The sequence below is a fragment of the Colletotrichum siamense genome (genome assembly GCF_013390195.1).
Source record: "Colletotrichum siamense strain Cg363 chromosome Unknown KSG_Cg363_contig09, whole genome shotgun sequence".
Lineage (NCBI taxonomy): Eukaryota > Fungi > Ascomycota > Sordariomycetes > Glomerellales > Glomerellaceae > Colletotrichum > Colletotrichum siamense.
The window spans coordinates 221750-235626 of record NW_023501022.1 but is presented as its reverse complement, the minus strand read 5'-3'; the positions used below and the strand labels follow the sequence as shown (position 1 = coordinate 235626).

General features: G+C 54.2%; 4 protein-coding genes across 4 annotated transcripts; 3 read left to right on the top strand and 1 right to left on the bottom strand.

Moving 5' to 3' along the window:
• Window positions 1-127: 127 nt before the first annotated feature.
• On the bottom strand, window positions 128-3378 carry CGCS363_v012844 (putative phospholipase; the record flags this gene model as incomplete). Its single annotated transcript, XM_036644693.1, has 6 exons — window positions 128-254; window positions 309-1100; window positions 1148-1568; window positions 1623-1855; window positions 1908-3076; window positions 3133-3378. The coding sequence occupies 6 exons, from the start codon at window positions 3376-3378 to the stop codon at window positions 128-130; spliced, it is 2988 nt and encodes a 995-aa protein (XP_036489834.1).
• Window positions 3379-5052: 1674 nt separating this feature from the next.
• Window positions 5053-9596, top strand: RPO31 (DNA-directed RNA polymerase III subunit RPC1; the record flags this gene model as incomplete). Its single annotated transcript, XM_036644692.1, has 4 exons — window positions 5053-5141; window positions 5204-5315; window positions 5373-5522; window positions 5577-9596. The coding sequence occupies 4 exons, from the start codon at window positions 5053-5055 to the stop codon at window positions 9594-9596; spliced, it is 4371 nt and encodes a 1456-aa protein (XP_036489540.1).
• A 559-nt stretch (window positions 9597-10155) lies between these two features.
• faeB-1-0 (putative feruloyl esterase B-1) lies at window positions 10156-11835 on the top strand (the record flags this gene model as incomplete). The annotated part of the gene is made up of 1 exon (XM_036644691.1): window positions 10156-11835. The coding sequence occupies one exon, from the start codon at window positions 10156-10158 to the stop codon at window positions 11833-11835; it is 1680 nt and encodes a 559-aa protein (XP_036489541.1).
• A 322-nt stretch (window positions 11836-12157) lies between these two features.
• CGCS363_v012841 (putative peptidase) lies at window positions 12158-13479 on the top strand (the record flags this gene model as incomplete). Its single annotated transcript, XM_036644690.1, has 3 exons — window positions 12158-12184; window positions 12254-12782; window positions 12839-13479. 3 exons carry the CDS (start codon window positions 12158-12160, stop codon window positions 13477-13479), a joined length of 1197 nt encoding a protein of 398 aa, XP_036489538.1.
• Window positions 13480-13877: the final 398 nt, after the last annotated feature.

Below are 13877 nucleotides of genomic sequence, written 5' to 3'. Positions count from 1 at the left end.
TGATAATGTAAAAGATACCCGTGGCTGTTCACTCGAGTAGTATGCACGCGCAATGTATCATATTCAAAGTGAGGTGACGAGCTCATCTAATTCACCAGACAACCCACCCGCCCATGTCGAATCTAGTCTATCTCCGGTTCGCCCGTGATCTGTTAGAAAGAAGTTGCGACAGAATAAAGTGGCTGACGTCCTCATCAGACCAATAACTCATGTGCGATGCGATCGTGTTCATGGGATTGAAATCGAGCACACTCCTGCCACACGTTAGCATACCTGAACTTGCATCATGGACATCACGTAGCACTTACTCCTGGATGCTGTAGTCGACACGTCCGTTGCGGTTGAGAGCTCGCACTTTCATCTCCTCGCGCCGCAACTTCTGAGACTTCCGTTCCGCCTCTATCCAGTCCGCCGCGTCGCCGTCGTCATTCGTCTTGGCCAGGTCCACCCGCTTCTCCTGGAACTTGGAGTAGAGTGTCTCCAGCTCATCGTCGATAAGTGTCATCTCGTTACCGCTCAAGCTCGTGCGGCCCATCATGGATTTCGAATCCGCCAGCTGCTTCTTGCGCTCATTCGTCTTCTCCCCCAGCTTGGATGCGTCAGAAATCACGCTGCTGTCCGCCATGTTTGCTCCTTGAGCGGAGACTTGGGGTTGCGCTGATGCCGAGTTCATCTTGGCCACGTCCTCGTTGCTCAGACCGAGACTCCTGTTCAGTATGTTGCTGGCGATTCCCGCACTCAAGCTGGACCAGAGACCGCTGACACTCGCGCCGACCTTCATTCCGATACCACTCAACCCTTGCTGTGCCACATTGCCGAATATGCCCTTCTTCGTGTAAGGCAGTACTTGGGGCTTGAGAGTGGACATGGCGGGAGAAATGAGAGGCTCGAGCCTGTAGCTTATCGGGTCGGAAGGATGGAACACGTTGAATAGTTGTGCGACTTTTGGCGACGAGACGGAATATGGTAAGCCTGTGATGGCAGACACCCGTTGGGATGGAGATGTCGGCGCCGCTGCGAGGAACGGATCGTCCATCAAATCAGGATTTAGGGGACTTTCCGAAGGAAGTGCATGGGGAAGGTGGCGTGCTGATATGGTCCTTTGCGGAGTTAGCACGCAGCCGGGCAGAGACTTGAATCGACTTACCGGCCCTTGAGCATCTGGAACAGGCCCACCGGCGATCCCAGACAGTAAAGGTCATCGACGTCGAACTCAAACTTGAGCTCATTCGCTTCGCGATCCCTGGCGCCCTCGGCCTTATCTTGCGGCTGCCAGAAGCGTAGAGCACTCCTTGGTGTGTCCGGGGCCTTGACCTTTTCCTTCTGCCGGCAGAGGATATCGAACATGATGGCAGACCCGAGAGAATGCCCGATGACGTGCACCTTGCCTTTGAACTCGGGGTTGCGGGCCATGAACAGCTTGAAAATCCTATTCGACTCTTTAAGAACGATCTCAGCGATCTGTTCGCGGTACGCGCTCTGGTACAGTAGAACGTCGAGGGCAAGGTCCGAAATCAAAGACCTGGCAAAGGCAACGCCCTCTATCGTTATGTCTTCTAGAGACGGGTCTGCATCACGCTCGTTAGCTGTGTCCTCTATGGTGCTGGTTGAGGTTTACTCACATTCATCTTCATCCAAGGCGCCGTCTCCAATGTCCCGTTCATTCTTCTTCTCTCTCTTCTTGGGAAAGTCCAACAAGTGTCTCCAGCAGACAGGCAATACCTGCACTCGACAGTTCCTCGGCCCATCTTCCAGTTCCGAGTTCAAAGCCCGCAAATCTGCGGAACTCGAGTAGACCGATTTGAGGTTCTTGCGGAGGATGTTCACGTCGTGTACAAAGTTGACGCTCTCCATTCTGTTGCCGTTAGCCATCGTAACTTCTCCGAAATGCCAAACCAACCACGTACCGGATCCCGAGAAGCTGGCCAATTCCATGAGTCACGAGCACCAAGTGCTCAATGTCACGTCCTTGCGTTTCGCCAAACTGGCCGTTGTAGTCGTTTTCGATCTCCTTCTCCTCGCGCTTCCTAATCTCTTCTTCCTGTTCCTCTTGGTTGCGATGTTCGGCCCCTTCCATCAAGGATGAGATCTGCCTCTGCAAGCTAGTCTCTCTGGTTTCTTCGTTCTCTGCGCGCGTCAAGTCATCGTTGGACTGCGATGGTCTAGAGGTTGGTGGTGCGGATCTTCGCTTCAGCTTCTTTTGGTCTTTATCGTCTTTCTGCGCCGGGGCAGCGGCCTCGGTGGGCGTAGCCGGCTGTTTCTCCTTTTTGTTCTTGGAGACATCAGAGTAACCTCTCACCAGCTTGACACCGCTCATGAAGCCGCCGCCGGAGAATCGTTCGTACATCGTCGAGGTCACCCAGCCCAGCATGCTGTCGGATGTTATCCAGGCTGTCGTGGAATCCTGGTATGTCGCAATACTGTTCATCCATGTGCCGAATAGCCTATGAGATGAGGGTTGATGTTGATTCTGCGGCGGTTGCGGCTTATCCTTACCCTCCGCGGCCGCAGAAGCCGTTGCAACGGCCCGCAAGTTATCAACTGACGCTTTTGGGGTGACGTCTTTCTTGTTTGAGTCGCTTCGAACTCGAGGCTTGGGATACAGCCAAGGCTTGACCTTGAGGTATCCTTCCTCAAGCTGAGACGCTAGATTCTCCTCGCATGGTCTCAAGGACGAGCCTTCGTCGTAGAACCAAGTACCGCGGCGAACCTCATACACAGGCCCGAGCCAGTATACGGGCTCCAGCTCGCGTTTCTCAATGTCCACATCGAAGAGGTAGTCCTCGTTCACCGGAACGCGCGTTTTAGGGGCGCTCTCAGGGCTCGTCTCTAAGCTACTGTGTGCCCCATCATCGCCGGTGGTCTTACGGCCTCGCCGAGAGCCGCCAGACACGTTGCGCTGCGATCGATCGCCTCTTCGCTTCTCGGAATCCTCCAGTAGACGCTGGTAAGCGAGTTCTATGGCTCTCGAATCTCCCTTGGCGAAGGGCAGAAACTTCTTCGGTTGGGGCGGAGGCTTAGCATCGTCGGTGGGTTTCGGTTTGTCTCTCAAGAATTGCGGCTTCCGCTTGGGCACCTGGGACCATGATCAGCCATTTCAAGAAGTTCAAGGCATGGAGCGACTGCTCTTACATCGGTAGCATGATACCACAGGACGTTGAGCGGAGGGCAGTCGGCGGGGTAGCTCTTGGTGCTCTGGCCATATAAGTGAGTGATGCTATGATCACCTGGACGGGCCGCTGGCGCAGGAACAGGCTGAGGCGGAGGATCTCTTGGGGTGGGCGTTGAGCTCCGACTGCCGGACCAGGGATTAATAGAGTCGACGGCTGACGACAGGTAGGACTTTTCTGTTTTGCGGTCAGCGCCGCTGGGAGCCATCGTTTGCGACTGGGCAAAGGGCCATTCGGGGGTTCTCCGGGGGGCTGTCGAATAGCGGCGGGAGACAGCGACAACAAGACTGAGTGTTTTGTGGCCTCGTCTCCAACGCAGCGGTGAGTGCGGGACAATGAGCGCCAACGTGGGAGAGGCCAAAGACAGGACTTATATAAGTGCGTCACCAGGTTCCGGGTGGATGGCGGGGAGAACGGGACGAGTTGGAGAGCAGTTTCGGGGAAGCTCGAGCTTGAAGGACGAAGACAAGGAATGCCAGTTTCAGGATCGAGCAAGAGCCAGGTCGACCAGGTTGCAGCGCTGAGCAGCGAAGTAGTCAGGGACGACGACGACAGCAGGTAACGAGGTATGGCAGCTGTCTGGACAGGTTGTGGTGGGTGTTTGTGGTGCTTGTGTGTATAGTACCTAAGGTAGTAGTAGGTAGAGGTGTGTTGTTCAAATGGAGGTGTGCCGGGCCTGGATCCGCAAGGTGAGGAGGCTGCCTTACCTAGGTGCGGGAGCCTTCATTTGGGGCGGGAAGCAAGGGATGTTCCACCTTCTTTTTTCCTCTTGAGCAGGGGAGACACGAGAGCCGGAGCTTCAGCCCGTGATCGAGGCAAATAAAACACCTTAAGGGTCGGGTGTGAAAAGAGGACAGACATGGAAGCGAGTGCAGCTGTGATGAGGGCGCAGAAGGCTCCAGTAAGGACTCAGCTGCCTTGCACATGGCAGGGAGCAGCTCCGGTCTTCAGGGACCCCATGACGCATCTCTCGGTCCCGTGTAAATGGAATACGACGGGGGATCGATCGCTTAAGCTCTGGCGAATGATTAGACCCGAGGACTCGTTGGAAGGCGGTCTGGGGCGAGCCGCGGGGCAGAACACTAAGGGAAGCTGCAGCGTTCGTCGTACTTGGTACCTCCACTCACTAAGGTATGGTACCTAAGGTAGGTAGGTAAGTTAGGTAGGTAAGGTACCTATTTTAGGTACCTCATCACGTTCAGCCACAGAGAACTCAGAAGTGCCGTTTTCTTGAGGTGGGCGGGCGGTCGGTGGAAAACACCCCGTACTACCTTAGGTAAGGTACGTTCCTGTGCTTCTCTAAACCCAACGCCAAAAAGGCGCCCAGTCACAGGCAAGAAGACTCATACCGAGTGATGCTCACCATCGCACTGTGTCTTCATGATTCATTCCACCACTGGGACCGTGATAATCTCCCCCCAAGGCGTACTTCACACTGTACGCGCACTGGTGGGGCAGAGCTGCTTTTTTGGATGGTGGGGTACGACCTGCAGACCACACGCTGGACACTGGAGAGTCCCTCCCGCGCTAGGTACAGCACCTTTTGCCGTGCCTCCATCACAAAATTTCCCATCCGTCTGCAACACCCCAAGCCAGCCTCCGACTCAAACTCAACAACATAGATACATACCCGATGACTCCGTCGCCCTAGCATCCCGTCGTGTCGACAGCACTAGCTCTTGCGATTGAATCAACACCACTTCTCGGGCCTCGAATATGACCCTGCGGCGAATGCGCAAACACACCAACTTCTACTACGACCGGTAGACTTAGACTGCGACGAATTTCAATCTTGACTCACCTTGCGCCACATCCTACCACTTTCCCCCCCAACCAAGAACTCAGAACCTCCGCCGTCAGCGGATTCTCAAACATCGTCGCAATGGCGACCACGACGACCGTCACCCCGGTCAAGTCGCAGCTCGTCGACAAGCTGCCAAAGCGATTCAAGGGCATCAAGTTCGGCATCCAGTCAGTCCCACCCCTCAGCCCGCCTCGCACCATGTGCCATTGCTAATCTTTCGGCTCCGCAGGTCCAACCAAGACATTGCGAACCAAGCCGTTCTCGAAGTTTCCGACCGACTCCTCTACGATATCGAGAAGAACAGAGCCCCATACCAGCATGGTCCCCTCGATCCCCGTCTGGTAAGCACCGTCGACCCCGTCCATGATGCCGCACGAAGCTGACTCCGCTGCTTCCAGGGCACTTCGAGCAAGACTGGCAAATGCGCCACATGCCAGGAATCACTACAGAACTGTACTGGTCACTTCGGACATGTCAGGCTTCCATTGCCTGCATTCCACATTGGCTACTTGCGGTTCGTCATGATGATCCTGCAGGACATCTGCAAGGTAGGCCTCTACTCTACCTCTTTGCTCAAGTTGACAGCAGCTAACTATTTAAAGGATTGCGGCAAAGTCCTGCTCACCGAGTCCGAGAAACGCGCCTTTCTCAAAGAGTTGAGGCGGCCGCTGCTGGATAACCTGCGCCGCTCCCAAATCTGCAAGCGAATCAACGAACAGTGTCGCAAGGTGAAGAACTGCATGTACTGCGGCTCCGTTCAAGGCCAGATCCGCAAGGTTGGCGTCCTCAAGCTGGCACACGACAAGTTTGTTACCTACAACAAGTCCACCTCCGCTAAGAAGGTGCCTCCCGAGAGCAAGATCAAATTCGACGAGTCGTTCAGTGAGGCCAGGAAAAACAATGCCGAGTTGGACAAGCATCTTCGTAAGGCCATGGAAGACATGAATCCTCTCAGGGTTCTCAATCTGTTCAAAATGATCAGTCCCACCGACTGCGAACTTCTCGGCCTGGATCCTGCCGAAGGTCGTCCGGAGATGTTCATTTGGCAGTTCCTCCCTGCTCCCCCAGTATGCATCCGACCCTCGGTCGCCCAAGACAATGCCAGTAACGAGGACGATATCACGACAAAGCTCGCCGACATCGTTTGGGTCAGTGGCATGATTCGCTCTGCGCTACAGAAGGGTTCGCCCATCCAGACCATCATGGAGCAGTGGGAGTACCTCCAATTACAGGTCGCAATGTATGTCAACAGCGACGTCCCTGGACTTCAGCAACCTGGTTTCGGCAAAGCCGTTCGTGGCTTCTGCCAGAGATTGAAGGGAAAGCAAGGTCGCTTCCGTGGAAACTTGTCTGGAAAGCGTGTCGATTTCTCCGGCAGAACTGTCATTTCACCTGATCCGAACCTTGGAATCGATCAGGTTGCCGTTCCTCAGCTCGTAGCTAAGAACCTAACGTATCCCGAGCGCGTATCCGACTACAACATCAAGAAATTGAAGGAGTGCGTTCGCAATGGACCCAATATCTGGCCCGGCGCACAGCAAGTCATCAAGAACGATGATGGAGGCTACAAGATCTCACTGAGGTTCGGCAACAGGAATCAGGTCGCTCAGGATCTCAAGATTGGTGATGTCGTTGAACGCCATCTTGAAGACAACGACATTGTTCTTTTCAATCGTCAACCGTCTCTTCACAAGCTCAGTATCATGAGCCATTTGGTTAAGGTGCGGCCGTGGAGGACGTTCCGACTCAACGAGTGTGTCTGCGGCCCGTACAACGCAGATTTCGACGGTGACGAGATGAATCTTCACGTTCCCCAGACCGAAGAAGCTCGTGCAGAAGCCATCAACCTCATGGGCGTCAAACACAACTTGGCAACTCCAAAGAACGGAGAGCCTGTCATTGCGGCAACGCAAGATTTCATCACTGCTGCCTACCTGCTGAGTGGCAAGGACAGATTCTTCGACCGCAAAACATTCACCTACATCTGCATGCACATGATGGACGGAAACGTTCACCTTGATCTCCCGCCACCAGCCATTTTGAAGCCCCAGGCTCTCTGGACAGGCAAGCAAGTCTTCAGCATAATGATGCGTCCCAACAAAGACAGTCCTGTTAAGGTCAACCTTGACGCCAAGTGCAGAGAGTACAAGGCCAGACCTGGACAATGCCCAGACATGGACCCGAACGACGGATGGCTTGTCGTTCGCAACTCGGAAGTCATGTGCGGTAGAATGGATAAATCTACTGTAGGATCTGGAAAGAAGGACTCAGTCTTTTACGTCATTCTCAGAGACTTTGGCCCGGATGCCGCCGTGGTAACCATGAATCGCCTGGCCAAGCTCTGTGCTCGCCATTTGACAAACCGTGGTTTCTCTATTGGTGTTGGAGATGTCTTTCCCACCCAACTTCTTCTTGAAAAGAAGAGCAAAATGATTCAAGACGCAAACAAGGATGTCGATGAGCTGATCGACAAGTACAAGAAGGGCAAGCTCGAGAAAGCCACGGGTTGCAGTATGGAAGAGACACTCGAGAACTCCATCTCAGGACTTCTCAGCAAGGTCAGAACTCAAGCAGGTTCTCATTGTATTGAGACGCTTAGCAGGAACAACGCGCCGCTAGTCATGGCAAAGTCCGGCTCAAAGGGCTCAGAGATCAACGTGGCGCAGATGGTCGCTCTCGTCGGTCAACAGATTATCGGCGGCAAGCGTGTTGCCGATGGCTTCCAGGACAGAACGCTTCCCCATTTCCACAAGAACGCTCCTCAGCCTCCCTCCAAGGGCTTTGTTGCGAACAGTTTCTACTCGGGTCTGCTTCCTACCGAATTCATCTTCCACGCCATGTCTGGTCGTGAAGGTTTGGTTGATACTGCTGTCAAGACCGCAGAGACTGGATACATGTCTCGTCGACTGATGAAGTCGCTGGAGGATCTTTCCACACAGTACGATGACACCGTCCGAACGTCAGGCGGAGGCATTGTGCAGTTCCAATTTGGTGCCGACAAGCTTGATCCTGTTGACATGGAGGCATCCGCGAAGCCTGTCAACTTCGATCGAACCTTCTCACACGCGGAAAACCTGACATGGAACAACGATGAGGCCGCCCTTCTCCCCGATGAGATTGTCAAGTATTGCGATAGCATGCTCTCTGTGGAACGAGCCCGATATCCAAGAAAGGCGCTTGTCGGCGACGATGTCCTCGACTATGATAACGAAGAAGATAAATTCACCGACGAACATGAGGGTGCCAGAGATTTCCTAAGGTCACTTGAGTCTTATGTGGCCGGCCGCGCCAACAAACTCCGCCGCGTCATGGAGCTCACTGGCTTGACAGCTGGTGCCGAAAGCATGGAAGTTGATGTCGACGAGAGTGAGATGAAGGCGAAGAAGGCTTTCGCAGACAAGGTTGCCAAGGTTTCTGAAACGACTCTGCGGATGTTCATCCGACTTTGCCTAGAGAAGTACAAGAAGGCACACGTTGAGCCAGGCCACGCCGTCGGAGCCGTCGGAGCTCAATCGATTGGTGAGCCCGGTACTCAGATGACGCTTAAGACTTTCCATTTCGCCGGTGTCGCTGGTATGAGTATCACGCAGGGTGTCCCACGTATCAAGGAAATCATCAACGCCTCCAAGACAATTAGCACGCCGGTCATCACGTGCCCGCTGGTGCAGAACAGGGAACTGACTGCCGCCCGAATCGTCAAGGCTCGTATTGAGAAGACATATGTCGAAGACATCCTGAGCTACATTGAAGACGAATGGTTTGCAGAGTCTGGAAATGTTGTCTTGCAAGTGGACATGGATGCATTGTCGAACATGCAGCTGGGCATCGGCTTGGGCGACGTGGCCGAAGCCATTTGCAAGCACAAGAAGATGAAAATCTCACGGCAGGATATGCACATTGGCCCGGGGAGGATCGAAATCCGCGTACGTCTTGACGAGTCAGCCGCTTCGAAGCGGTCCGTCAAGGCTAAGCCCGTGGATGAACATGGCGATCTTCTGGTACGGGCCAACTATCTCCGTCGGACGATCCCAACCGTGTCCATTTCGGGATATCCAGAAGCGACTCGAGCAATTATCCAGACGTCAGAACAGGAAACGCACACCGTTCTCGTTGAAGGCTATGGGCTCCAAAAATGCATGAACACGGAGGGCGTTGAAGGGCGGAGAGTCAAGTCAAACAATGTCATGGAGTGCCGAGATGTGTTGGGTATCGAGGCCGCAAGGACAACAATTGCGCACGAAATTGGCGAAGTCATGGGAGACATGGGCATTGACCCGCGTCACATGCAGTTGCTCGCAGATGTCATGACATACAAGGGTGAGGTTCTCGGTATCACGCGATTCGGTCTCTCGAAGATGAGAGACAGTGTGTTGCAACTGGCTTCATTCGAGAAGACGCCGGACCATTTGTTTGAGGCTGCTGCAGGCATGAAGACGGATCAGATTGAGGGAGTGAGTGAGTGCATTATCATGGGACAGACCATGTCGGTCGGAACTGGTGCTTTCCACGTTGTTCGCCGCCTCGCTCTGGAGAAGGGAGACGTTGGACAGCGGAAGACAATATTTGAGGATGCGTGGGCGGCCCAGACGGCGGTGAAGCGGAAGTCGCGTCGAAATGTCTAAAACGGGGACAACAGGAGTTATCACGGTATGGCGTCCATCAGCACAAGGACTGTACAATTCTGTAACGGATCCCATCAAGGATATGCTTTAGATTTTAAAGTAAGGTCAATTCAAGACGATTAAATGGGCTCTCTCTGCCGCAGATGCTAGGGAGACTTACCGATGTCGGGATACGTCCGACACGCCGCCTGTGGGGTTTTGTTTATCCAGGAAGCCGCCCCAAGGTTGCATTTACAGGCAAGCTTTTTATGATATTGAGTGAATTCCACGCAAGATGTTCATCTGATCAGTCTCTAGGGGTTTAGCGCATTGAGAATGCGGGGTTGAACAACGCTCCCCACAGGCTTCACCCATACATTGTGGGGTTCAATGAGATGGGTTGCGGAGACTCCAGGAACATGAGCAGGCGGAATGGAAGCGACATCCCAGTAATGGCCCGACGGCCGCGCGCGGTGATGGACGCTGCCCCTTCCCTATAAAGGAGACGCGTATGGAGGTGCCGAGCCGAGCTGTTGGGCTCAGTCCAGCTTGGCACATCGTCCTTGGTGTTTTGTTCACGATGCCATTTGCGCCGCGTCTGCTTGGTCTCACGCTGTGGGCGGCCACACACGCCGTCGAGGTGGTGGCGCAGAACACAACGACCCCCTGCTCAGTTGACGGCCTCAGTGGCCTTTTTGGCCAGGATGACAGCGCCCAAGTGTTGATGGCCAACACCATCAGCAACAACGGGACATTCGGCGAGGCAGGAAATGTGGCATATCCCAAGTACGCGACCCACTTGCCCTCCCTCTGCGTCGCGACAGTCAACGTCACCTCTTCGCCAACATCGTCCTATACCTTTGGAATCTTCTTGCCAGACGAGTGGAATAAGCGATTCCTCGCCGTTGGCAATGGAGGCTTTTCCGGAGGCATCAACTGGTATGACATGGGCACCGGCGTCAAGTACGGCTTTGCAACCATCTCGACGTCAACCGGTCACAACTCGACAAGTCAAGACATGAGTTGGGCTCTAAATAATCCCGAAACGAAAGCCGACTGGGCTGGCCGTAGTCTGCACGGCTCGACGGTCCTGGCCAAGAAGATTGTGAAGGGGTACTACGGGAACACGGCAAACAAGTCCTACTACTCGGGCTGTTCGACAGGAGGAAGGCAGGGCGTCAAGTCGGCGCAGGCCCACCCAGAAGACTTTGACGGCATCCTCGCTGGCGCGCCGGCTTGGAAGTCGACGAGCCAACAACTGTGGCAGCTCAAGGTCGGCGCCATCAATCTGCCGGAAGACGGGCCGGGCTATCTCCCAACTTCCATGTTCGAGGTGATTAGCGACGAGGTCCTCCGGCAGTGCGACGGCTCAGATGGTGTTGCTGACGGGGTCATCATGGATCCTAGACATTGCAATTTCCGACCCGAGAAGTTGCTCTGCACATCAAGCTCGACTAACTTGTCGGCCTGTCTGACGGCGCCGCAAGTTGCGACGCTTAAGCAGCTCTACCTGCCCCTGATCCAGCTGGATGCGAATGTCCACAACCTGACATATATCTACCCCAACTTCGGACTGGGGTCCGAAATCCAGATGCCGTCTTCATTCGGTTCCAACAACGAGCCTAGTCTGTACGGAACCGACTACGCCAAGAACTATCTGTTTGACGACCTGAACTGGGACTGGACAGCCAGCTTCAACTATTCCACATTTGTCGAGGCGGCAAGGCTCAACCCGGGGAACGTCAACGCGGACAACTTCAACTTGTCGGAGTTCCGAGGTCGAGGCGGCAAGCTAATTACATATCACGGGTACGCCGATGGACTCATCCCCACGGATGTCAGCCGGGTGCTCTACGATGAGACCTGGATGGCGATGGCGGAGCAGGGCGTGGACCTGGACGAGTTCTACCGTCTTTTCTTCGTACCGGGCATGCAACACTGCTCGGGAAGCGTTTACGACGCGCCGTGGTACTTTGGCGGCAGCGGACATGCGTCAAACCTGGAGACGAACGGGCAACATGCTTTCCCTGTACCTGGACTGGACGACACCCAGCATGATGCTTTGCTTGCGCTGGTTGCCTGGGTGGAGGGCGGCTCAGGAGTAAACGAGCTTGTTGCGACAAAATATACCAACGATACCGTCAGAAATGGCATCTTGAGGCAACGGCCCATCTGCAAGTACCCTGGATATGCAACGTGGGACGGCAAGGGGGATGTGGATGCCGCGTCCAGCTGGAGCTGCATCGGATACGACTCCTGAGTGGTATCGTGTAGATACCAACATACATGTTTGGTAACATATTGCCTTTTTGCGCAACATAGTAGAGCATTATGTACAGACCCAAATCCAAGAATACAAGATTACTTCAGAAACAGGGTGATTTAGGAATGAATTGCAGCATCACGTGATGTCACTGAAATGTGCTGGCGCGTCTCAGGCGCGTAGATTAGTCCAATGGACCCTGCGTCGGCATGACGACATACATCTTAACTTCGTGAGGGTAGCGGACATTTCACAGGACCAAAAGTTGTATCCTCCAATTGAAGAAATCTCGATTCTGGCTCCAGCCTCACCATAGACCATGTGTGGACGATATGCACTAGCACTGGTGAGCCCATCCGCCCGCCCGCCCATCGTTCTGCGCCGGACTTTGGTGAGCTAACATCCTTCGGCACAGCGGCCATCGCAGATCCGGCGCATGTTGCAGGATGAGGACATGCCTGTTGACGATGCGCCGGAAGACGAAGGCCAGGGAGCTCCGCGTCAAACATACAACTTTGCGCCGGGATACCATGGCGTCGTCTACCGGGCCGACGTCCCAGATCGCGGTGCAGGTCATCGCCGCGACCACGCAGCCAAGAGCCAGAATCAACCACCGGCAGAGGCTTCCATGAGCCAATCCCACCCTGAATGTGATTCCGTAAAGTACAAGATGCAGTCAATGCAATGGGGTTTGATTCCGTTCTGGACCAAACGCGACCCCGGCTACTCTCAGCTTTCAAAGACGATCAACTGCCGCGACGATTCACTGAGCACATCCGGTGGCATGTGGGCAACCATGAAGGCGGGAAAGAGGTGCATAGTTGTGGCGCAGGGGTTCTATGAGTGGCTCAAAAATGGCAAGGAGAAGCTCCCCCATTTCGTGAAGAGGAAGGACGGCCAGCTCATGTGCTTCGCCGGACTGTGGGATTGTGTGAAATACGAGGGTGAGTTAACATGTGTTTTCAACGAGCAGACGAATTGCTCTAATATCCCCATTCAGATTCCGACGAGAAGCGCTACACATACACCATCATCACGACTGATTCGAACAAGCAGCTCAAGTTCCTTCATGACCGAATGCCGGTCATTCTCGATCCCGGATCGAAAGATATCAAGACCTGGCTGGACCCCAAAAGGCACGAGTGGTCAAAGGAACTGCAGGACCTCCTGAAACCCTTCAGCGGCGAGCTCGAATGCTACCCGGTCACCAAGGACGTGGGCAACGTCGGCAACAACTCGCCATCGTTCATCATCCCTGTCGCGAGCAAGGAAAACAAATCCAACATTGCGAATTTCTTCGCCAACGCGTCGGCCAAGAAAAAACCGCAGGCCTCCAAGGTTGAACCCACCGTTGCGGTCAAAGTAGAGCCGGAGCAGTCACAAGAAGGTGAATCGCAGCCGATCCCTGAGGTGATTGCCAAAGCGGCGGATGACACAGAAAGCCGGGAAAAGGCGGGCATCAAGCGGGAGGCTCCTGCTGCGGATGAGGACGACGAGCCGCCACAGAAGATCCAGTCCAAGGGGCCGACTACGAAATCAAGGCAGAGCCGCATCAGCGCGACGAGCAACGGCAGCAAGAGCCCTGTGAAGGCCAAGGACGGAACTCAAAAGATTACCAAGTTTTTTGCAAACAGTGCTTGATGCCTGGAAAAGAACGGATACGGGGTTTGGAAGTTTAATGATCCCATGATTGATGCCTGGGCGTTCGCTGGTGTTGCGAGTCACAATTCCACAACAGGATTGGTTTTCTACTTCTACACTTTGCACCATAAGATATTTGTCCCTCTCGTGTCCACTGTTCATTGAAACCAGTTTATGCGTACGTCCTGTTCTTACGTACGTCTGCCTGATTTTGGTAAAAAACTCTGCGCGTCAGATGCCCATGTTGACAAGGTGGAGGGGATACCTCCAATTCCATTGGCGTATATTAGGTTCGCTCACCAGATGAAGGCGCGGTTAGTTTTGTTTCTGCTGTTTTAGCTTACATATTCGGAAATAGCTGCCTCATGGCCGTCAGCCGTGATAAGCGCATCTGCAGC